The following is a 24,176-nucleotide window of genomic DNA, read 5'->3' as shown; positions in this document are numbered from 1 at the left end:
TGAACATGATTGCTTGTTCACTTGGCAATTGTACCAAGTTATTTAGCATTCTTAAGTAGCACCCTGCACACGACCATGCCCCTAATATGGGCATGGCCGGCCGTAGACAGCCACAAGCATTTGCAGGCCATGCTCCCATTCTAAAGTATGGGAGCACGGTACGTAAAATAAAAAAATAGGACATGTCCTATCTTTTGTGGAGGCCTTCTACGGCCCGGACACCTTCCCGTAAATATACGGAAAGGTGTCCGTGGGAAATAGAAGTGAATGGGTCCGTAATTGGGGACCATTTTGTAAAATGACAAAAATCGTTCTGACGCTGCACAGTCAAGCAATTTGCAGTCGAAAACTACGCTGGTTCTCCAAATAATGTGTCTGAAAGCACAACTCATCGTTCCTTAGCCCAGATGGGCTATAACAGCAGACGAGCAGTTAGAAGACGATTACTATCTAAGGGAAACAGAAGGGCAAAACTCCAGTGGGCCAAAGAGCGTAAAATTGGATCACTGAGCAGTGGAAAACAGTTGCCTAGTCAGTTGAATCCAGATTTCTGTTTCACCATGATGATAGGAGAGTCGGATTTGAGTGGCAACTTTAGCTATCCTGTCTGCATGGACCAGTATTCAGGTAGAACAATTTCAACATCTAGTGGAATCTATGCCACGATGACTTGCAAGTGGTTCCGAAGACCAAAGTCCAACGCGCTACTCAGGGCCGGCCTTTGGGGTGTGTGACTTGTGCGATCCCACGGGGCGTATCACCCCAGCAAGAGGAAGGGGCGCTGCGCTGGCTCCCCTCCACTTCAGTTTCTGAATCACCCGGCAGTGTCGGGGACCCTGTAGTGGCTGCTAACGGTATGAGGGTGCCCCCTATCCCAGCACATTACATCTATGGGCCGGGCGGCCCGGTGGCATTGATGGCATCGGGGGGGGGGGGGGCCCCGCCGCTTGTGACTGCCACATTGATTTGTATCGGCGTCTTCAGGACACATACAATTGAATAGTATAGGCTGCAGACCACGTTAAGCCTGCAGCACATAAGACACAGGGACAGAGTCCCTGCGCAGGCCGGCGTGATGACGTCACTGCATCACGCTGGTCTGGAGGCTGCGGAGCTCGGAAACGGGACTGGGTAAGTAAAACTTTTTTTTTGGGGGGGGGGGGCTATGTATCTAAAAGGGGATTGCTGTATGGCACTATCTACAAAGGGGGTGGGGGGAATTGCTGTGACGTGGCACTTACTACAAGGGCGTCTGTATCTGGAATTGGGGAAGGATTGCTGTGTGGCACGATCTACAAGGGGGGGCTATGTTCCACTATACAGGAAGGATGGCTGTCTGGCACTACTACAAGAGGGCTGTGTGGCACTGTACAGGGGGGGTGGGCTGTGTGGCACTACAGGGGGAGGGCTATTTGGCACTATCTACTAGGGGGATGTGGCACAATCTACAAGAGGGGGGGCTGTGTATGGCGCTATCGACAGGATACAATGGGGGCATTATTACGGTGTGGGGTCAGAAAGGGGGCACGGTTACTGAGGGGCACTTTTATTGTGTCGAGCACTGAGGGATCGTTATTGCCATCTGGGGCACTGTGGATTAAGAGTTTGTTTAGGAGATGTGGTATAGGTGTGGAGGATGCTGGAAAAGCGAGAAAGCAACAGGTCTGTGTCAAATTCTGCAGAGACTAGTTGAGGCTGGAATAAGTCGTCACATTGGTCTGGGCTGGATGGAGAAAAGAGGGAAAGTGAACGACTCTGAGAGAACATCACCTGTGAGCCACTAGATATAAATGTGCTGTAATTGCTTATATAGTCTGCAGAGCTTCTGTGTATAACTGGCATCGATCACTATATGGTCACTATATGCTGGTAACATTGGTATTGTTTTTTTATTTATGAACTGTATGGGGGGTATTATTCAGTCACTATGTGGTTATTGTGTGGCGGTATTATTCAGTAACAGTATGGGGGTATTTTTCAGTCACTATGTGGTTATGGTGTGGTGGTATTATTCAAAAAAAAATTTGTGTGAGAGGGGGGGACATATGCTTTGGGGCTTGCAACACTCCTAGATGTGATATTACAATGCAATGTATGTGAGACTCAGTGCAGCGACGGGGCCGAAGCAGAGGAGCGCTCAGTGGTGATTGAAAACAAAATAAAACCAAACACTCACTCCCCGGGGCTCCAAGGCATTATTCATGCATTGTGGGGACATTATATTGTGTTTGGTGCATTATACGGTGTGTGGGGCAATATACTGTGTGGGGGCATTATACTCCCTTTTTTTTTTATGATGGGGTGGGGCGCTGAAAGAAAATTTTACTCAGGGCACCTTCTATCTTAAAGAGGCTCTGTCACCAGATTTTGCAACCCCTATCTGCTATTGCAGCAGATAGGCGCTGCAATGTAGATTACAGTAACGTTTTTATTTTTAAAAAACGAGCATTTTTGGCCAAGTTATGACCATTTTCGTATTTATGCAAATGAGGCTTGCAAAAGTACAACTGGGCGTGTTGAAAAGTAAAAGTACAACTGGGCGTGTATTATGTGCGTACATCGGGGCGTGTTTACTACTTTTACTAGCTGGGCGTTGTGTATAGAAGTATCATCCACTTGTCTTCACAAAGCCCAGCTTCTGGCAGTGCAGACACAGCCGTGTTCTCCAGAGATCACGCTGTGACGTCACTCACAGGTCCTGCATCGTGTCAGACGAGCGAGGACACATCGGCACCAGAGGCTACAGATGATTCTGCAGCAGCATCGGCGTTTGCAGGTAAATCGATGTAGCTACTTACCTGCAAATGCTGATGCTGCTGCAGAATCAACTGTAGCCTCTGGTGCCGACACGATGCAGGACCTGTGAGTGACGTCACAGATCTGCACTGCCAGAAGCTGGGCGTTCTGAAGAGAAGTGGATGATACTTCTCGTCAGAACGCCCAGCTAGTAAAAGTAGTAAACACGCCCCGATGTACGCACATAATACACGCCCAGTTGTACTTTTACTTTTCAACACGCCCAGTTGTACTTTTGCAAGCCTCATTTGCATAAATACGAAAATGGTCATAACTTGGCCAAAAATGCTTGTTTTTTAAAAATAAAAACGTAACTGTAATCTACATTGCAGCGCCTATCTGCTGCAATAGCAGATAGGGGTTGCAAAATCTGGTGACAGAGATTCTTTAAGGCTGGCCCTGGTGCTACTAGATTGGTGTCTCTAATAAAGTGGCCATTCCGTGTTTTTATAATGAGTCATTGGCAGAAGCATGCAACTGTATATGCATATATATATATATATATATATATATATATATAATGTATACTGTCCAATGTATGGACAAAATTAATGTTCATTTAGTCTAAGGGGTTAGCGGTTGTATCTTTAAACTTTTATTTTTTTTGCTAATGTTATTCTGTCATATATACAATTTATTTAACCTGCAAGAATTCTCTACATAAATCCCTAAACACAGAACGTCTTTTGGACCTAATGATCCGTGATGGATGCTCCATAATGTAATGTTTCTTTTTTTCACAGATACATTGTTACTCCGGAAATCATGTCAATTAGATATTGATTTTCTGTGTCTGTGATTGCATTTTGAACAATTTAGAGTCAGAATGACCATAAGCTGTGTTATTCCTGCAGTCTAGGGGTTTGTGCAACCGATTCTAGGGCTGATTTACTTGCGCACTTCTAAAAGATCCAGAGGTCAAAGCGCGTGTGTGTGTGTGTGTGTGTGTGTGTGTGTGTGTGTGTGTGTGTGTGTGTGTGTGTGTGTGTGTGTGTGTGTGTGTGTGTATATAAATATGTATGTTCGTAATAGGTAGGGGACTGATGAAAGCTTTATTTCAAAGGCATTTCAAGTTGTATTATTATTATTCCCCTACCTATTACTAACATACATTCAGTAGGTTAGCAAGACGTAGGGGACAAATGGATGGCAGTATAACTGCAGGATCAGACTACACAGGGTTGTTTGCAGACAGTTAGGACCTGTGGACACAAAAGAATATTGATACATCATTGGCAGCACATATAATGCCCCTAAATTTGTGGCTAAGGTTACACATTTTTTGCGTGTGGCATCGTAGTCAACATAATTTTTTTTTTTTTATCTTGTAGCATTTGCATCAGATTCAATAGGGAAGAAAGGCATGAATTAATCCTTTGTCCCGCTCTTCCCTGTTCCATCCAACCTTTATTTTGACATTAAGGACACTGCACCTTAAATGCTGGTGTGTCACCCGAGCGTGGAGTAATGTGCCTCTAGCAGCAGGAGTAGGTTTAGTAGTAATAGAGAACCCAGCTATATTCCTTGAGTAGTCATTGCTGCATATGGCTGTAAGTGCAATGCTACATTGACCTGAATTTAGGAGAACTATACCAGGTTGAAACTCTTTGATCTTTTAGTTGTAAAAAAAAAAAAGTTGAATAACTGGTATACGGTCACACATTCCAGACATACGGTAGTACCTATCCTATGATTAGTCCATCATTCTTCTCTTGTCTCTATTTGTATTCTATAAAAAAAAAAATTCCTCTCAGCAATGCAGTAAAAAAACAAAACCGGTCTCTGCAAAAAAGCATCATTGATGTTGTCTGAAAGTAATTCTTAATACAATGTTAAGATGCCTGTTGTCATCCATATCCCACAGTTGTTATTTAGGTTACTTCGTGACTAACCTCGCTTTTATTTCTGTTCATTTAGCATTCCAATAGAGCTGGCGTTCTGTTCTTGTTCATGGAAACTTGTCTAAATAAACCCCCAAAACAGAATGTCCTCTTCTTTGAAAACGGATGTCTGCATTGGTTGTGCTCTGTCACCCTTGAAAGCCCTGATCCCACGTGTAAATGGTTTCTACCTATGTTAGTTCAGATTTTATTAACTTAACAATTGAAAGTGCAAACCAGGCCAGAAATTAAAGGGGTTATCCGGGGACCAAAAATTGCATTGCAATAATATATTTATGTGAAACTAAGTAACTTACTAATATACTTTAATTACATAGTGCAGTTCAAACCTCATGAATTATTCAGGAAGTGCTGGAGCTTTTCTAATAGTGATGACGCTCCGACACGGCCCCACGTGACTGAGCTCTTGCTTCATGTGCTGTTCATGAACATGACCGCAAGGGGCTGTCACATTGCCTATTGCTTGAGTCCTGAGCAGAGCATCAGCTAGCACTTTGCTTGGGACTCCAGCACTGCTCCCGACGTCCGTATTTGGTAAATTCAGGGGTTTCCTATCGCTTTTGTACCCGAGCAGAGCATCAGCTGATGCTCTGCCTGGGGACTCCACAACTTCTGTCCACCTCATTGTCACTGTCCATATATGGGCAATGATGTCGGGAGTTCAGTACTGGAGTCCCCGAGCAAAGCATCAGCTAATGCTCTGCTTCAGGACTCCAGGACTACTCTGCCGACGTCATTGTCCATATATGCATAGATACAATGACGTGGGCAGAAGTTGTGGAGTCCCCAGGCAGAGCATCAGCTGATGCTTTGCTCTGGGACTCCAGCGATAGGAAACCCCTGAATTTACCAAATACGGGTAAAGTACTGGAGTCCTGAAGCAGAGCATCAACTGATGCTCGGGGACTCCAGTACTGCTGCCAACATCATTGTCCATATATGGACAGTGACCATGACATGGGCAGAAGTTTTGGAGTCCCCAGGCAGAGAATCAGCTGAATTGACCAAATATGGACGTCTGGAGTAGTGCTGGAGTTCCGAACAAAGCGCTAGCTGATGCTCTGCTCGGGACTCCAGCATTAGGACCGAAGACACTGCAGCATCATAGCTCCTAGCATCATAGTTATGTGCGATGCTAGGAGTCCCTGCCGCTCCTGCAGGGACTCCTAGCATCGTACATAACTATGATGCTAGGAGCCCGGCTCCCTGCAGTGTGTTCGGTCCGGGACTTGCGGTCGAAATACGTTCTGTCCATTACGGACGGAACATGCTCGTGTGAACCCAGCCTTACTCTAATGTATCCATTGCTTGTTCCCGACCCTACGTATTTCAATGCTAGGATTGTTCTTTAATTTTATGTTAATTCTTAAAGGGGTTATCCGGGTACCACAAATTGCATTGCAATAATATATGTGAAACTAAGTAACTTACTAATATACTTTAATTAAAAATTCTGTACTAAAACGGTGCAGTTCAAACCTCATTAATTATTCAGGAAGTGCTGGAGCTTTTCTGAAATATAATGCTTCTGTTTGCCTTGGTTTCCATTTGGTTCCGTTCCGTAAGGTATTATTTGTTTTTTGCGGAAACAATGGCGTAGTTGACTGCGCTATTGTTTCCGTGAAAATAAATTCTAATTTACGGAACGGAAACCAAGGCAAACTGAAGCATTACCATTGAAATCAATGGTAATGCAAATGGAAGCTATGGTTTCCGTTTGGCTTTCCATTCATGGGTTCCTCTGACTGAAAGCTTCAATGGAACCCATGAACGGAACCTGACGCTGGTGTGAACAGGCCCTTCCTTTGCATAAGGTTCAACTGATCTAGATATCGTGTATAAGTGGTACCATGGAAAAATATTATCAAAGGGGTTTTCCTGGTCTAATATTTGTCAGTGGGGTGTGACGGGCCTGTTACCCCAATGCCTGTTTGATATTACTCAATCATGGAATAATATGTGAAAGGCACAGTTGATGTAACTACCACCTCATCTAAGGTTTTTCTAGTTTTGCCAAACCATATGGATATAGTTGGAAGAGTCTGGGTTATCTACTGCCGTGTCCAGTAGTAGGTAGGGTACCGGGGATGTTTTGATAGGGATGCCAGTGTCCCCTATAATAGCCCTGTTCCTACCCAAGCCCCTTTTTACAATTCCTATGTAGTCTGCTGTATAAGAAACAAGACTGTAACAAACGGTCTTATTTACTTATTTGTCATGCATTAGATGTAAGTCATGTTTTTCACTCCTCATCAGTATGCTGATGTCTTCTGTCTTGTCGGGGAAGTTTCAACTAAAAGCAGCATTAACCCCCCCAGAGGCCCAGCAGTTTCCCCGCTATGCTAGCTTTGTACTCCCCTGACAATTTTCATGCTTTTACTGTCAACCTTTAAGGAAAAAAAATCATTGACTCTGTGAGGGTGTCATGGTAACCTCCGATTGGCTTGGTCTCTATGGAGGCATCCTTTTTGACCTGTCCCTTTTTAATGCTCCCCCATATAAAATTTTAGCTTTCAGCCGTTCTCTTTTTGAAAACCAAATCCCTCTGTAATACTTTTTTGCTAGTGTATAGATGAAATAAGTATTTATAATCTGGTAATCCTATCAAGCTGTGATTAAAGTGTAAATTGCAATGGGAATGGGTTAATAATTGAAATTATTTTAGCTGGATGTTATGAAAATGTTGATTTATTGAATAGTCAGGAGCTGTATTTACAATGCTGCAATGTCAAGAGCTGAAATCTCAATTACTTGCTAGCTTAATGTCAGCACAGGGCTTGCTTTGATGATATGCATTCTGGGATGAGTCATCTTTACATCAGGCAACGCAAAGTTATCTTATAGGAAAAATTAACTCTTCCACTGCATTATAAGATCTCAGCCAAACATTCAGAGGTGTGTGTGACCACAAGCTTGTCGAGTGTTTGAACTGACAACCAGCAGATTTGTGAATGCAGCTCTGGATTATAATACAATTTCTAATTAGTATTAGTCCGCTTGTTTTGTCTTGCCCATGGTACATTCATTTAAAAATGGCCGCATTACAATGATTTTTCTTATGGTTTGAGACTGAATGACGAGTCCTGTCTTTTTAGTATAATGTGTTTTTTTGTTTTTCTAAATTAGTTCAAGGGAATATTGGAACTGTTGCCCTTAGCAGCCATTTAGGTTGCATAGTTGATTGGCAATATTCTTTCACATCATGCAACCAAACAATGTATCACGCAAGATCACATACAAGTTAGGGGAGATTTTTCAAAACCGGTGCAAAAATTGGAGCAGTTGCCCTTATCAACCAATCAGATGCTAGATGTCATTTTTCAGAAGCCCTTTTGAAAATGAAATAAAGCAATTAGATTGGTTGATATGGGTAACTCCTTCCTTTTTTCCTTTGCAACAGTTTTGATAAATACCCCCATTTGTTGTAACTCTAGTTGTATCATTTGCAAGGACAAAATGATGTAAATGATAACTGGCACCAGATTGTTTTAGTAATGTCCTTTTTATATATGCCTTGGTTTCAGTCATATTTTTACAGGTTTTATAAGACTATTGATAGATTTTATATTCTATTTTAGAAGACTCTTATTGTACTTTTGCTCGCCTTGCTTCTGCCTCTCCTGGTCTTTTGTGTCTGTGTAATGAGTCTGAAGATTCCTGGCTGTGCAGTTACAGTCGCTCTCTGCCTTGAATGAGTTAATGCTGTCAAAGCATTCCTCATCTAAAGGGATGATCATTGGCTGCAGCTCAACGGGGACCAGATGCTGAATTCAGTGATGCAACTTGTGTTATTTACCTACCACATCCCCTCTAGTGACACTTCTCGTGACGAGGATCAAAGTAGCCACCTCCTTTTGTTGAGTGTGATCATATTCTCCTATTCCTCTTAGAATTCGGAATCTTAAAAGCCCAACATCTATCAGTAGGACTTGTTTACCCTCGAGACATTGTGACGAGCTCTGCATCTGAATTGCAGCTACAAAAAAACAACTTTAATCTGTGTGCATATTTGGCTAGGAGCGACTCGAGGCTATGATGCGACGCGCCCAAGAACGTAGTCAACAGCTGGAACAGAAGCAGAAACGATGGTCCTGGGGTGGGGCCTTGGTAGCCGGATCTGGAAGAGATGGTGAGTCTTTCTTACCTGCAATGCAGACCTTTAAAGCTAGATCCTTATCCGAAAGGATATATGTATGTATATGTGTGTGTGTGTGTGTGTGTGTGTGTGTGTGTGTGTGTGTACATATTATATATATATATATATATATATATATATATATATATATATGTGTGAACAGCTGTGTCCTCCCAAAGCACATGTCAAGGTTATTGGTTATTTAATATTGACCAATTTTACTATCTTTACTGCCGTGTTTCATCTACAAATATGAACGCCTTCCCCTCTAATTCTTTTATTCTGCTTTCATGTTTCTATTTACTGCATTTTATCTTTTATTAGTATCGATAGCACAATTGTTCAGTGTGGTTGGATTTATCCTCCGAACACAATTCCAATAGTTTCTGCTGCTAAAAATAGCAAATTTGATGATACTGGGCATCAATATGTTAACGCTCTTGAATCATTCTGCTGCAGAGTAGTATCTGACGATGCAAAAATAGAGGTGATGTAATAAACTTGTTTATGGTAGGCCTTTGAAATGCTAACTGTTTCGCTGCCTTGTTCTTTGTCACAATGTTATTTATCTGCCGATAGACTATTTAGACTGTTTATATGGCTGTATTCTGTCCTGTAATTTTTAGCATGGAATTTTATACTTGATCTTGTTTTTACTCTGGTTTTGTGCTGTGCAGGTGAATCTGAAATGCCCCAACCCCCTGTGCTAGATTTAGCTACCAACACCCCAGATACTGAGCCTGTGACCTCTGCCGATGCTGATGAGTCATCCAATGGTATATTTATAAGGGGCACATTACCACTGTGTCTTAAGTGTTCCAGTCACATTAACTCCATCACACACCCAGCTGTGTACCCTAAAAAACATCTGTCAGACTAGTGTTCACCGCAATCTCCTGTGTCAGTGTGCATCCCTTCTTTGTGTTTCCACGTGGATCCAGAACATGGTGCATGACGCCCAGTTTCATATTGTCTTGTGATACATTCCATATCATGCTCTCCATCACCAATATGCGCTTGATTTTGATGCTGCTTGTACAGTTTTGAAAATTTTTGTACTGTAATGTGATCCTGTTAGAAAAATATTTAGATTGGGCATCTGTAAAATGTTACGAAGTTAAAAGTGGGCACAATTTCAGCCTCTAAAGATGCTAAAAAATGCCCGTCATGGGACCAGACGGAGCTAGCCCCACCCTAACTTAGAAGCAGAAAGAGTCTTGATATTAAGGGGTCAGGGCTGTGAGTAAGTGAGTCACAAGGCCCACCTTTGGCATCGTGAAACACACTTGGAGTCATGAGGATGGGGCCCAAGTCTTCTTGCCCCCTGGAGACCATTTAGTCGATGCAGTTGTGCTCAATAGATCATCTTTGTTACGGCATCATACAAATGCCCTAATCTAATGGGAATTTGTCCTCTTGTCCTAGTGAAAGGTTCCTTTTTAGTATGAAAATAGCCATAGTCCCCATATAGACCTAGCTTAAGGTTTTTTCTTAATCCAACTTTTTGAGACTAACATTTTGGAGGCCTAAAGTAAATAATATAACCGTTTTTTAACCCTATTTTAAGTTTGATATAATTAATTTAGTTATCGGAGGGCAACTGTGAAACTAGTTAAGCAATATTTCTTTAAAGTAAAACAAAACATGCAAAATGGGACTTTTCAATGACATTTAGGAGAATCATATAGCCGCTTCACCCCTTGCAATATATAGCCACTGTGACCTCCAGTTACTGAATGAAACTCTCTTTCTAAGCTGTAGTTTGTTTTACTGGTGCCCATATTATCATATACCCTGGCACTAAAACAACCTAGATCTGAGTCTTGGCTGAATTTTGTATTCATTATCTGTGCCAGGATTTCCTGCCTAGTCATAATCCCCCATCCCCCAATACATTATCTGGGGAATAATGCAGCAAGCTCATCAGTGACAGAGAATCCAGTACATTGTGTCCACAACTGATCTTCTGCTTATTGTGCTTCTTAATACACAAATATCTGTCTGTAGAATTGTAAGATTTTGCAGCAATTAATTTATACTGCGGTTTTATCCGTTTTGCTAAATTTTCAGTGTGTCCTTCTTCAGATCTTGACCTTTTACTGTTGATATATATTTTATGTGCAGCTGTATTATTCTAGGCTTCAGTGTGTCAGAATACTTGATAGACTATGGCTAGCACAAATTGCATCACCATCATAATAATATATATATATTTTTTAATAAAGCTCCCATAGGTAGTATCAAATGATAAATTAAGGTTTTTTATAACCAATGCATCACCTATTGACCTAAATGATACAAAAAAATAAACCCATAATGGTGAATCCTAAAACAAAACCCAAAAATAACGATCATGACGTAACTGATGAAGAAATTAAGGTCCCTTTGAAAAGTTAGGCATCAACCGATTCTGCATGATTTTTATTTTTTTTTAAGCAAAAACATACAGAAAAGAAGTGCCTGATGTATAGTATAGAATAGTGCACACAAGACATCGGGGGCATTCCAAAAACCTATTCCAAGAACCCATTGATCTACATTAAATAAATTAAAGTTTTTATGTTAAACATATTTTTTTAAGAAAAATGTTTCTTTTACACAGGCCACTGAAAATTCTATGTGGTACATTACCTTATTGTACAGGGCCATTGTCCTCTAGAGATACAGAATACACACTGACAAGTTGGTAGACAAGTCATCTGTGCTAGTGTCCTGTTTCGTCAGAGCTTTCCGTCGGAACGGGACCCTGACTGACACAAACCAGAGGTTTCCGTTTTCATCACCATTGATTTCAATGGTGACTGATCCGGTGCCCATGGTTTCCGTTTGTCTCTGTTGTGCACTGGACCCGTCGTTTAGCCGGAAGCAATAGCGTAGTCGACTACGCTATTGGGTCCGGCGCACAACAGAGACAAGCTGAAGCCATGGGCACCAGATCCGTCACCATTGAAATCAATGGTGATAGAAACGGAAACCTCTGGTTTCAGTTTGTGTCTGTTCAGGGCCCGTTTTGACGGAAAGCTCAGACGGAACGTCAGAACGGGACCCCAACACAGATGTGAACAGAGCCTAATGTGTACAACATAAATGATTTAGCACATGTCCTATTCTTGAGAAAGCTATAGTACTCTATTTCTAGAGAACACTGTATCTCTCCTCCTTACACATTCGCCTGTTGCTGTCGCTAGGGGACAGATCTCCGTTGTCTCCATAACTTCTATAATGTATAACTAAGAGAACGCTGCTGGATCTCCCTGGCATTGCCTCCTCTAAGTGGGTACCTCTGGCCAATCGGTACTGCAAAGCGGTTGTCAGTAGATCACCATTCTCCTAGTAAAGAGCGTTCCAAAGTTGGGATCATAAATACCATAATTTAATTTAGAGAGGATATCCTTTTTAAAAGGTGATGTATACAGATCAGCTCCCTATTGGTGGCAACAGGCAACTGAGTTTTTTAAGTTTGTGTGTGGAGGGAGAACAGAACACTGCCTTGAATATAATGTATTCTGCAAGTTTGTAATGGTAGGTACATTATAAAGAGAAGTAGAAGAACATGTATGTGTGGTTTCTTGGAAGAATGGTCATGGGGTAAAGTTAAAAAAAAATGTTCGTTTCTTATTGAAAATTGTATAGGACTGCAAATAAGTTAATCCACGCACGCACACACACACACACACACACTTTTATATATATATATATATATATATATATATATATATATTGCATATGTATAGCTCTTACTGCTTTGCATTGCTACTTTAGAAGAGGAGGAAAACTGACATCTACCTAGTGCCAGAGACTGAACACAGATGTTGGATTTAACCAAATATTCATGAGAGGGTCTGCAATCTGACATCAGAGACCCGTCTTAGACTTCTGCGTTAGGACTCCGTTCATGGGTTCCTTTGGACTTTTCCATCAGGGTAAACCATAAACAGAATCCACACGGAGACCGTTGGTTTCCGTTTGCACCACCATTGATTTCAATGGTGATGGATCCGGTGCAAATGGTTTCCGTTTGTCACCTTTATGTAAAGGTTCCGTCATTTTGACGGAATCGAAGCGCAGTCATCTACGGTATTGATTCCATCAAAACGACGGAGCCCTTACACAACGGTGACAAACAGAAACCGTTTGCACATGATCCGTCACCATTGAAATCAATGGTGATGCAAACGGAAACCCTACGGTTTCCGTTTAGATTCCGTTCATCGGTTCCCCTGACAGAAAACTCAGACAGAACTCATGAATGGAGTCCCGACGCAGATGTGAACGAAGCCTTAAATATGTGAAATATAATGCAAAAACTAATAGCTCTAAAGCGACCTGATTGGTCGCTGCAGGAAATACCTCCACATTTCATAAATGAGAACCCTTTATATCTTTAGGTCATGCACCTTTCACCTTGTGATCACCACCGATCGGGTCAAATGTCACTTTCATGAGCATTGGCTCAGCAATGGATGAATTGTAGTACAACACACTGGTTTGTAGCTTGGATGAGTGCCTCCTACTGGTAACAAAGTAAAAATGATTGAGGATCTGTGTAGCCTACAGTCTTCAGTTTACTAGCATCTTTATATGAGATTGGCTAGTTGAATAGTAGTTAATCCCTCTCCAAATTCCTCTGTGACACTGGTCAGTTTGATTACGGAGAAGAAATAAAGAAGTATAAAAAGAGACGTGATTTTTTTTTTTTTATGATTAATTTCTTATCAATTTCTGATGCATCTCTCTGCAGCCTGTGACAAACTGTCATCTTCTACAATGAGTCTACAGAGGCCAGTGGATTCGCCAATCAATAAGAGGCTCTCCGCTTCCACCGCTGCAATCACACATTCCCCTGACCGAGGCAAGTGTACTGTCTCTCCCCTGTCCATCTTCCCTCGCTGCTTTCTCCTCCTTTATATCGTCCAGCTTTCTCAAGTGTCATTACTGCATCATATCTGGATTCTTCCACTATCCTATCAGTATTGTCAAAGTAACTCCGTGCGCCATTTATAGATCAGTACCAGGCTCATGAGCCACATTACATTGAATTACAATAGATGAGCATGGTACACTGTACTGACTAATCCTTATTATGGCCTTTTAATACAGGTGCTGGATTGCGTGGAAAATAAAAGAATAGCAGTAGAACGCGGGTTGGGAAATAATTTTAAAGAAACGACATGTCTATTGTTTATGGGTAGCAGCACAACACATGGATCGTGAGATTGAGCGAACACGTAGGCTCTCTTTAAAACACTAGATATACTTATTAGGAGCTGGAAGGGTATATGAATAATATAATTTGTGCAGGTCGGAAAACTAGGACCCTCATCGATTGCAAGAATGAATGGGGAGAAGCACTCGTTCTGACTGCAGTGTCCCTTTTGCTTAACTTTGCAGAAATTTCCATATCTCGGCGTTATGCTGATGGGACTGTAACACACATGCAAAAGGGATAATAAAAATATATTTCAAAGTTACTGGCGTTTACATTTAATTGAAGGTAGTGTTAACTGTACATCCACAATACAGATCTTATTTGTGTGGATTAATGTTATTTTAAGCAAAACCACCAGATGGCGCCATGTCAAAGTACAGTAGTTGTTTCTTTAGATGATGCTGCCCTTGGATCATGTAGCAGGATCTAGCTATTCATGACCAGCATTAAAAACATGTGAGAAAACATACCTTTTGCCCACCCCATTAAATTATGCAGAGTTGAAGCATTTAAGATCTCGATCTCTCTCTGTCTATAGGGTGTTTTACACTGGGCGATTATCGTGCAGACGAGCGTTCATATAACATGCACTTTAACATGTAAACAGGGCAGCGATCAGCAGATGAACAAGCAAACGCTCGATCATTTGCTGATCATATTGGTTTTAAAAAAAAGTAAAATATTATTGTTGTTGGCAGCATATCTCCCTGTGTAAACAGGGAGACGCGCTGCCGACATAATGTATGAGGACGAGTGATCGGAGTAACAACTGCTCGTCCCCATCCATAGCTCCGTGTGACTGGAGCAAACGAGCGCCAATCAACTACGTCTCTCTGATGGGCACTCGCTGCATCGGCAGAGTGTCGGCCTGTGTAAAAGGCCCTTGTCTATCTCGCCCTGTCTATATATATATATATATATATATATATATATATATATATATATATTATATCTCTCCCTCCACACTGGGCAATTATCGGGCATAGAACGCTTGTTGCCAATAATTGGCCTGTGTAAACATGGCAGCAAACGCTCGTTCATCTGCTGATCGTATAGTTTTATAAACCGTAAATATTATCGTTGTCGGCAACACATCTCCCTGTGTAAACAAGGAGACATGGGGACGAGCGAAAGGAGTGATGACCGCTCGTCGACGACCGATCAACGAGCTGTCTCATTTATTGGCGCTCATTGCACCGGCCAAAATTGCCGAATGTAATAGTCTTCTGTGGCTCTACCCCCCCCCCCCCCCCAGGTGTAACTAGATCTTGATACATGTGATGTATGACCTTGTAGAGTAGACCCGTCTTTCAGAGCCGGATGTGTCGCAGTGCTTGTTTGGTGCTGTGCAGCAGACTGGAAAGAGGATTGATTGTGGGGAGCTTGTGTATGTGCCAAAACTGCAGTACATCTTTCTGGAATACTGAAGACAAGGTGTGCTGCTGTGATATGGATTAGCAGTCGACTCAGCACAAACTTTGATGTTTAAGATGTTTATTCCACTCGAAATGGGCCTAGATTCTGTCACTGGATATAACAATATTTGTCTATATAGAGGCTGCATAGACGATATAGTCCAGTCTATACATACATTTAGTATCTACATCACACGTGTATCCTGTTGGCTGCACCTCATCCAAGGCTCGCGGTCCATATAAGACTCTACCCTGCCGCTTGTCTAACAGCCAGGGGTCAGCAGACTCTCAATAAAGGGGCAAATAATTGTTGCTCATTTCAACATCTTTTTCCTTTCATTATTTTCAGTTTTATTTTTATCCAGTTTTCATTTTAACCCATTGTGTTTCATGTTTCTTTTGTTTTAACATTCATTACTTTGCTTCCATTCTTTAGCCCATCGCATGTACCTTAGTCCTATGGAAAATGTCCTTGTCAGTCGATTGCTCACACCAACACACTCTTCCTTAGTCAGGAGCAGGAGTACAGCCATGCTTAATGAATCATGTCATTCCATGTCAGGTAATGTGGTATGTAAATCAGAGTATCAATGTATAGAAAGTTTGATCGTTTCATCGCTATGAGTTCGTAAACCATTGGAGATTTATATACAGCATCAAAAGCACCAATGTTGTGGAATGGTGTTTAAAGGGAACCTGTCACCAGCATTTCCCCTATTAAACCAGCAATACCTGGTGATAGTGGGTGAAAAATCATTTCTATATAACCTATAATTGTCTTCTTAGTCGGCTCTGTAGCTTTAGTATTCAGTTTTTTTAGTGTTCCCACACCGTATGCTAATGAGCATGAGTCAAATCTTCGCTTTCAAAGAGTCAAATCTTCGCTTTCAAAGAGTCAAATCTTCGCTTTCAAAGAGTCAAATCTTCGCTTTCAAAGAGTCAAATCTTCGCTTTCAAAGAGTCAAATCTTCGCTTTCAAAGAGTCAAATCTTCGCTTTCAAAGAGTCAAATCTTCGCTTTCAAAGAGTCAAATCTTCGCTTTCAAAGAGTCAAATCTTCGCTTTCAAAGAGTCAAATCTTCGCTTTCAAAGAGTCAAATCTTCGCTTTCAAAGAGTCAAATCTTCGCTTTCAAAGAGTCAAATCTTCGCTTTCAAAGAGTCAAATCTTCGCGTGCAAAGAGTCAAATCTTCGCGTGCAAAGAGTCAAATCTTCGCGTGCAAAGAGTCAAATCTTCGCGTGCAAAGAGTCAAATCTTCGCGTGCAACGAGTCAAATCTTCGCGTGCAACGAGTCAAATCTTCGCGTGCAACGTCCTTTTCATTCCTCAAGTCTTTCCGAGTTTACCCCGCCTCCTTACTTTTGATTGACAGCTCCACGCCTTCCCCCAGCACACAAAATCCTGCGCTTGTACGTTGATGTCCTATTCTGGTATGTGCGCAGTGGCGTAACTACCGCCGTAGCAGCAGTAGCGGCTGCTATGGGGCCCGCAGCATGAGGGGGCCCGTGTCGCCCGCCGGCACGGGCCCCCACCATGGCCGGAGGCTCCGCTAGCAGCCGCTATGGCTGCTACAGCGGGACGCCACTGAACACTACGGCAGAGCAGGGAGGTATCTCGGGTTTTAACTTGCTGCCCGCGCGATCGGGCAGCAGAATGTCGGGTCTCCGGCTGTCAGTGACTGCCGGGGACCCTGAGGAGAGGATAGAAGCAGCTTTCGCTGCTTCTGTCTTCTCTGATCTTGTACACAGCGCTCAATGAACGCTGTATATAGGAATAGAGGCAGCAGCGGCGCTGTCTCTATTCCTCCCGGTGATCATGTGACTGGTCACATGATCGCCGGGTGCCGTTAGTGGCAGGCTGCTGCTGGGTCTTACAAGACCCAGCACAGCTCTATTAGTGACAATCGTCACTATGAGAGGGCTGATTTCCCCTGTAACTGGGGCTGCTGTGCAGCCCCAGTTACAGTGGAAAAACATGGTGTAAAAGAAAGAAAAAATATATATAAAGTTCCCCAAAGGTCTTCTTTGACCTTTGGGGGACAGACCATAGTAATAAAAAACTAATAAAGTAAAGTGCAAAAAAAATTTAAATAATAAATACACATAAAATACCCACCCCAAAAAAAAAACATCCCCCCCCCCACCAATCATTGACGTAACGCTAGCGCAGACCCAATTACCCTAATATAGACATGTAATATATAAAAATTTACGGTAGACAATGGCGATCACAAATAAAAGGTCTATTTTAGGGTAAAACTATGTTATTACCCAAAAAAAAATAGCTGAAATGTAAAAAAGCTTATTTTTTTACTATTATTTTCAAACTTTATGAATAAAAATTCTAAAATAGCAAAAAAGGTGTGTATAAAAACGATAAAAAATGAAACCTGCATTGTCTACGGAAAAAACGTCGCAAAAATCACGTCGTTAGCCCAACAAATAAAAAAGTTATAGCCATTTAACTAACGTCTGCTAAAAATGGCTAAACGGTGTCTGGTCCTGAAGGCGCAAAATAGAGCAAAAGACATGTATCCCCCTCTCCACAGGACATGTATCCCCCTCTCCACAGGACATGTATCCCCCCCCCCTCTCCACAGGACATGTATCCCCTCTCCACAGGACATGTATCCCCCTCTCCACAGGACATGTATCCCCCTCTCCACAGGACATGTATCCCCTCTCCACAGGATCTCCACAGGACAGGGGATACATGTGTGATCGCTGGCAGCGATAGGGGGAACGGGGGACTGAAAGTCCCCTGAAGTTCTCCATCACAAACCTCGGACTTCCGGGGTCTGTGTCGGCAGCTCCGGAGAAATTAATGGAGCGCCGGTCGTGCTTGTGCGAATGCGTGACCAGCGCTCCTTTCATTTTTATTGAGCTGCGCAGACGCCGGAAGTCAGAGGTTAGTCATGGAGAAGTTCAGGGGACTTTCAGTCCCCCGTTCTCCCTATCGCTGCCAGCGATCACTCATGTATCCCTTATCCTGTGGAGATCCTGTGGAGAGGGGATACATGTATTTTGTAGGACACACTGTAGGTCGCATTTTTTTGGGAGGGGGGACGCTGTATGGCGTTCCCTACAGGGGGGGGACGCTGTATGGCGTTCCTTACAGGGGGGGGGGTGGCTGTATGGCGTTCCCTACAGGGGGGGAGCTGTATGGCGTTCCCTACAGGGGGGGAGCTGTATGGCGTTCCCTACAGGGGGGGAGCTGTATGGCGTTCCCTACAGGGGGGGCTGTATGGCGTTCCCTACAGGGGGGGCTGTATGGCGTTCTCTACAGGGGGGGGCTGTATGGCGTTATCTACAGGGGGGCTGTATGGCGTTATCTACAGGGGGGCTGTATGGCGTTATCTACAGGGGGGGGGCTTTAAAAAAGGCACTATCTACAAGGGGGGGGTTGTGTGACACCCAGGGGAGGGGGGGCCCCAGTCAAAAGTTTGCTATGGGGCCCAGTCTTTCCTAGTTATGCCCCTGTATGTGCGCACAAAGGGACGCCGGATTATTACGATAAAAAGCACTAAATGTTTGCAGACCGTTATTTTCAGTCGGAGGAGGAGTTTAGGAGAGTGGATAACGGCAATGAACTTTTGATAGCAGCGGCCAGTGAGGGATAAGTAAAGTTCAATAGGTGAAATCCTGGTGACAGATTCCCTTTTAAGTGACCTTCTCTAGTGCTAGTAGTGGATGTGCTGGTGCACTACAAGCCTTTCTCCAGTTTATGAAATCCAGTGATGTCACCTTCTATGTCAGTGGGGAACAATTTTGGGACACTAGTTAGCAGCACTTTCGAAGAGTTACTTATCGACTGTGCATATGTAAATGTATTTTTACAAGGGTTTACTTTGAAAAAAAAATTAATTTATAATAATTCTACTTCTGTACATTATAAATGGATTCATATGGAATAGTAAGGCCCTGTTCACAGTTTTTTGCAGGCAGAAAATTCTGCCTCAAAATTCCGTCTGGAGTCCGATTTTGATCTGACTGCGCGCCATTTGCCGTGTTTTTCGCCCACGGCCATTGTGCACCGTGGGCAAAAACACTGCGAAATACGCTTTTCTCTGTGGGAGCTCAGAGACGTAAACGCCCGAAGATAGGGCATGTCGCTTCTTTTTCCCACGAGACTGTTTTTCCGCTCGCGGGGAAAAAAAACACCTCCCCTCCCATTGAATTCAATGGGAGGCATTTTCGGCCGTTTTTTGGCGCTTTTTCCGCCGCAATTTCCGCAGAAAAAAACTGTGTGAACAGAGCCTAAAGACAGAACATCTGCCTCCAGACAAAAATCACAAAAACAGACCATATTCACACTTGCATTCGAGTTATTGGACATATCCTATCCTTAATCTATATAACTTTTATTATATCATTCATTCATTCAACCTTTTTTTTTTTTTTACTCCATTCTTTTTGATCCTTCACTGTTTTTTTTAATTTAGTTTGCATTTTTATTTTATCCTTGCAAAGCTCTGTTCATGCTAGTGTCATAAGTTCCAGCTTTACAGTATGCATAATAGATCATTTACGCTATTCCGCACGTCAAAAAGCAGTGGAAACTTGATGGAACTGAAGAACCTAACGCCATTGTGAACATTTTGAATTAAAAATGTGTACACACATTTTTTTTTTCTTAGATATAGACATTTTTAATGTCCATTTTTAAAAAGGGTTTTTAATCGCACTACAAATGAATTTCATTTATACAGCAGGCATGTGATTTGCAAGGAGATTTTTCGACTTGTTGGAACAGTAGATCCCACCCAATATCTCTAGTAGGTTAGCTAGATTCAATTTTTGTTAGTTTTGAGTTGTGTGCGTTACGTAATAACGTCATTTTTTAGATGAGTAAATAATCCTAACCACTGTTCATGTCTCCTTTATTTAAGTGCTTTGTACTGAACCACACTAAGCTGTTTCCAATATAAACAAGTGTTATAGGCAATGAGACAGGAGAAATGACAAAGTGCACTGTGATTCACTAAACTAAACAATATATAAGAAGCATTCGGCTTGTTACTAAAATGTATTTGTTGTTTTTACATATTTGTGTTTCCCTTTTTCTTTCCTCCTCTATGAACTTCTTCCTATATGTTCCTCTATTTCTTGCCTTTATACTATAACTCTTTAGTTTTCCATGTGTGTCCTCGTGTAGCCCCTGCTAGTCCTCTTAAATCTCCCTTCAAAGCTTCACCTGCACGGAGTGCTGATAGAAGAAAGACCCCATCGTCCCCTAATGGAACAGAAGGAATCAAAACGCCTACATCTCCTGAGTCAAAACAAGTATGTCATCCATTTGTAAGCACTAATCCACATATCCCCAAATAGCTCCATCAAGACTATTAAACTATCCCGCACTTCATACTTTTATAATTTTATTTCAATCTTTTGGGGGATGGGGGGGATGGACCCAACTATCACCATAACTGAATATGTAATGGTTTACATGGCTTTACTATGTTTCTTGCAAAGCAAAAGCTGAAATTCAAAACCAGATAGTAAAATTATCATTCCATGTGCTTTGTAAAATGAAGTAAATATAGTACTCTGCACAATTTTAATTCTCAGCCAGGATCCATCAATTGCACTTATCACTTTACTTGCCCTTCCTGCACTTGACACATTTGAAAATCTTTGACATGTTATTAAGACTTGTCAAAATAAGATATCAGTTGAACTCTATTAGTAGATACCGCCACCAATCACTAGAACAGCGAGACCACTGTGCTCTAGTTGACTGGGCGTTAGGGTCCCATTTCTTTAATGGAGGGCCCCATTAGCTTCAGTCTAGTACAGGGGTCTCAAGCACACGGCCCGCGGTTGTCATCTGTGGCCCGCGGGACACAGAGCCGCTAGTATCTGCTCTGCTCCGGGACTCTTTTGACATCGCTGTCCACATGTGGCAGCATTTGCGGAGGGCACTGTGGCAGCATCTGCGGAGGGCACTGGCAGCATCTACAAGTGGGTGTGTGGCAGTATCTAAAGAGGACACTGGCATTATCTAGGGGTGTGTGGCATTATCTACAGAGGGCACTATGGCATTATCTACAGAGGGCACTGTGGCACTATATATAGAGGACTCTGTGGCACTATCTAAAAAGGGGCTGCCCAATCTTGACATTTGTGTGTCTGCCAAACACTGCCAACTGAGCCGCCGGACTGCATTTAGCGACACTTAAACTAGAAAACTGCATTGTTGAAATAAGCACGTGGAGAATGCTCTCATTTTAAACCTAGCGGTATTATTACTATAATAATAATACTACATTACTATAATATATAGTGTTATAGTATTTCAAATAACTAATTGATTAACAATAATTTTGTATTGTATCAAATTTGAAAGCAATGTGTCCCGTCAACTTCCCATTTTTTTCTATATGTGGCCCACTTACCTGGCCGATTTTGAAACCACTGTTCTAGTATAAGGCAAACTCAGAGTGAAGCCGAAGGCGTGGCGGAGTGGGAAGCTCAAAGGTTCATGCGCCTTTAGCAATTGATACACCGGTGTGGTCTTAAAAAAAACTTATGGTGCTTACCTGCTATCTATTTCTTCAATGTTAGCTGCTTTTAGCACTGAATTGTCTATAGATTAAAGACGTTATCAAATAGGCAACCCGAACAAATGTAGCCAACGTTGCTACACGGTGCCGTCCGTAAACTATGGAAAAAGAAAAACGCTATCCAGGACACATCCAGCACACGTTGCGGTGAAAAAAATTATATAAATTTTAAATTTGTTTTATACATATATATACATAAATGTTTTGTATCATTTTGTTGGAATGTGCTGTTCAAATTTTTGTTGTGTTTATGTGATTTCATATATGTGGGGTTAGTGACTGCCTCCACTTTTGTTCTTGCACTCCTCCCATTCTGCCCTGGCTGATTTTAGTTAGTTTAATACTGGTTCCTACCATCCCCAGATTGGTCTGCTTAGTAAACAATTTCTTAGTTGGTCTGCTATGAGCTTGATCTATATGATAAGTATTGGGCATATAAAAACTTTGTTTACAGGTTTACTCAACGTTTGAGCTTCATGCCGAGATCTGTTCTTTTCCACCTATATTATGTATAAGTAAATCGTTTATTATACTTATTAGGTATATTATATATATAAAACAAACTTATATATTTATATTTGTAACTTTGTATGTGTGGAATATAACCTATTGTACCCCCTTTTGTATGCCTGGCCAGGTGGTATTTTAATTGTTCTATTCCTTTTTCTTGGCAATAGCCTATGGAATGGGTTTCACTTTCTCTTTTTTTTTTTTTTCTAACATATTTATAATAAACTTAAATTGATATCATTTATTCACCCTGACGTGTGCTGGATATGTCCTGGATAGCACTTTTTTTTTTTTCTTCTTCACTGGATGGTCTATATTGGGGGTCAGCAACCTTCGGCACTCCACCTGTTGTGAAACTACAACTCCCAGCATACCCTGACAAGCCAGAGGCTTTATTTCAGCCAAAGGCTGTCAAGGCATGAGCGGAATTGGTTTCACAACAGATCGATTGACAAAGTTTGCTGACCCCTGATCTATGTGGAGTCTGAAGTAGACTTAAAGAGGCTCTGTCACCAGATTATAAGTGCCCTATCTCCTACATAATCTGATTGGTGCTGTAATGTAGATAACAGCAGTGGTTTTTACTTTGAAAAACAATCATTTTTGAGCAAGTTATGAGCTAGTTTAGATTTATGCTAATGAGTTTCTCAATGGACAACTGGGCGTGTTTTTACTTTTTACCAACTGGGTGTTGTACAGAGGAGTGTATGACGCTGACCAATCAGTGACTAATCAGTGTCCTACACTTCTCATTGAGCCAGCCCAGCATGATCCACAGCACAGTGTGATTGTGCAGTGAAAGAAGTAAACACGCCCAGTTGCTAAAAACACAATACACGCCCAGTTGTCCATTAGAAAGGCTCATTTGCATAAATATAAAATTGCTCATAACTTAGCCAGAAATGATCGTTTAAAAAAAACAAAAAAAAAACGTTACGGTTTTCTACATTGCAGCGCCGATCACATGCAATAGGAGATAGGGATTTGATAATCTGGTGACAGAGCCTCTTTAAATCTATCTCCTGTCTCATCAGAAACTCCGCTGCTGCCTTGTCTCGCTCAAATACTTTGCACTATAGCCCTATCTCTTCAGATTTGCTGCTCTGTTTAAAGAGGCTCTGTCACCAGATTATAAGTGCCCTATCTCCTACATAATCTGATTGGCGCTGTAATGTAGATAACAGCATTGGTTTTTATTTTGTAAAACGATCATTTTTGAGCAAGTTATGAGCAATTTTAGATTTATGCTAATGAGTTTCTTAAAGACCAACTGGGCGTGTTTTTACTTTTGACCAAGTGGGTGTTGTGAAGAAGTGTAAGATGCTGACCAATCAGTGACTAATCAGCCTCATACACTTCTCATTGTTCCAGCCAAGCTTCTTTCATTGCACAATCACACTGTGCTGTGGATCATGCTGGGCTGGAACAATGAGAAGTGTATGAGGCTGATTAGTCACTGATTGGTCAGCCTCATACACTTCTTTACAGTGTTATAAAATGCTTGCAGTGTTATGAAATGCAAGCAACTGAACTACCAATGATAGATAAAAAAATAAATAAATAAAATATCCGGTAAGCCACACATATTCTGAGGCAAATGACGGGGAAGCCTGAAGAGCCACCATAAACCTCCTACATGTCCAGATCTAC

At 41.9% G+C, this 24,176-nt stretch overlaps 1 protein-coding gene across 6 annotated transcripts in view; it reads left to right on the top strand.

Moving 5' to 3' along the window:
* MAP7D2 (MAP7 domain containing 2) overlaps positions 1 to 24,176 on the top strand; it is a 109,582-nt gene that overhangs the window by 68,587 nt on the left and 16,819 nt on the right. The window contains exons 4-8 of one of the 6 annotated variants that reach the window (XM_075854032.1): positions 8,715 to 8,826; positions 9,510 to 9,608; positions 13,574 to 13,684; positions 15,893 to 16,018; positions 20,585 to 20,736. In XM_075854032.1, coding sequence (XP_075710147.1) covers positions 8,715 to 8,826; positions 9,510 to 9,608; positions 13,574 to 13,684; positions 15,893 to 16,018; positions 20,585 to 20,736 — 600 coding nt within the window. The remainder of the gene's footprint in view (positions 1 to 8,714; positions 8,827 to 9,509; positions 9,609 to 13,573; positions 13,685 to 15,892; positions 16,019 to 20,584; positions 20,737 to 24,176) is intronic. The other 5 variants (XM_075854033.1, XM_075854034.1, XM_075854035.1 and 2 more) reach the window with 5 other exon arrangements.

Source organism: Rhinoderma darwinii, chromosome 2, assembly GCF_050947455.1.
Source record: "Rhinoderma darwinii isolate aRhiDar2 chromosome 2, aRhiDar2.hap1, whole genome shotgun sequence".
Classification (NCBI taxonomy): domain Eukaryota; kingdom Metazoa; phylum Chordata; class Amphibia; order Anura; family Rhinodermatidae; genus Rhinoderma; species Rhinoderma darwinii.
Note: the sequence above shows the minus strand (reverse complement) of the source record. Positions and strands in the feature narration are given on the sequence as shown.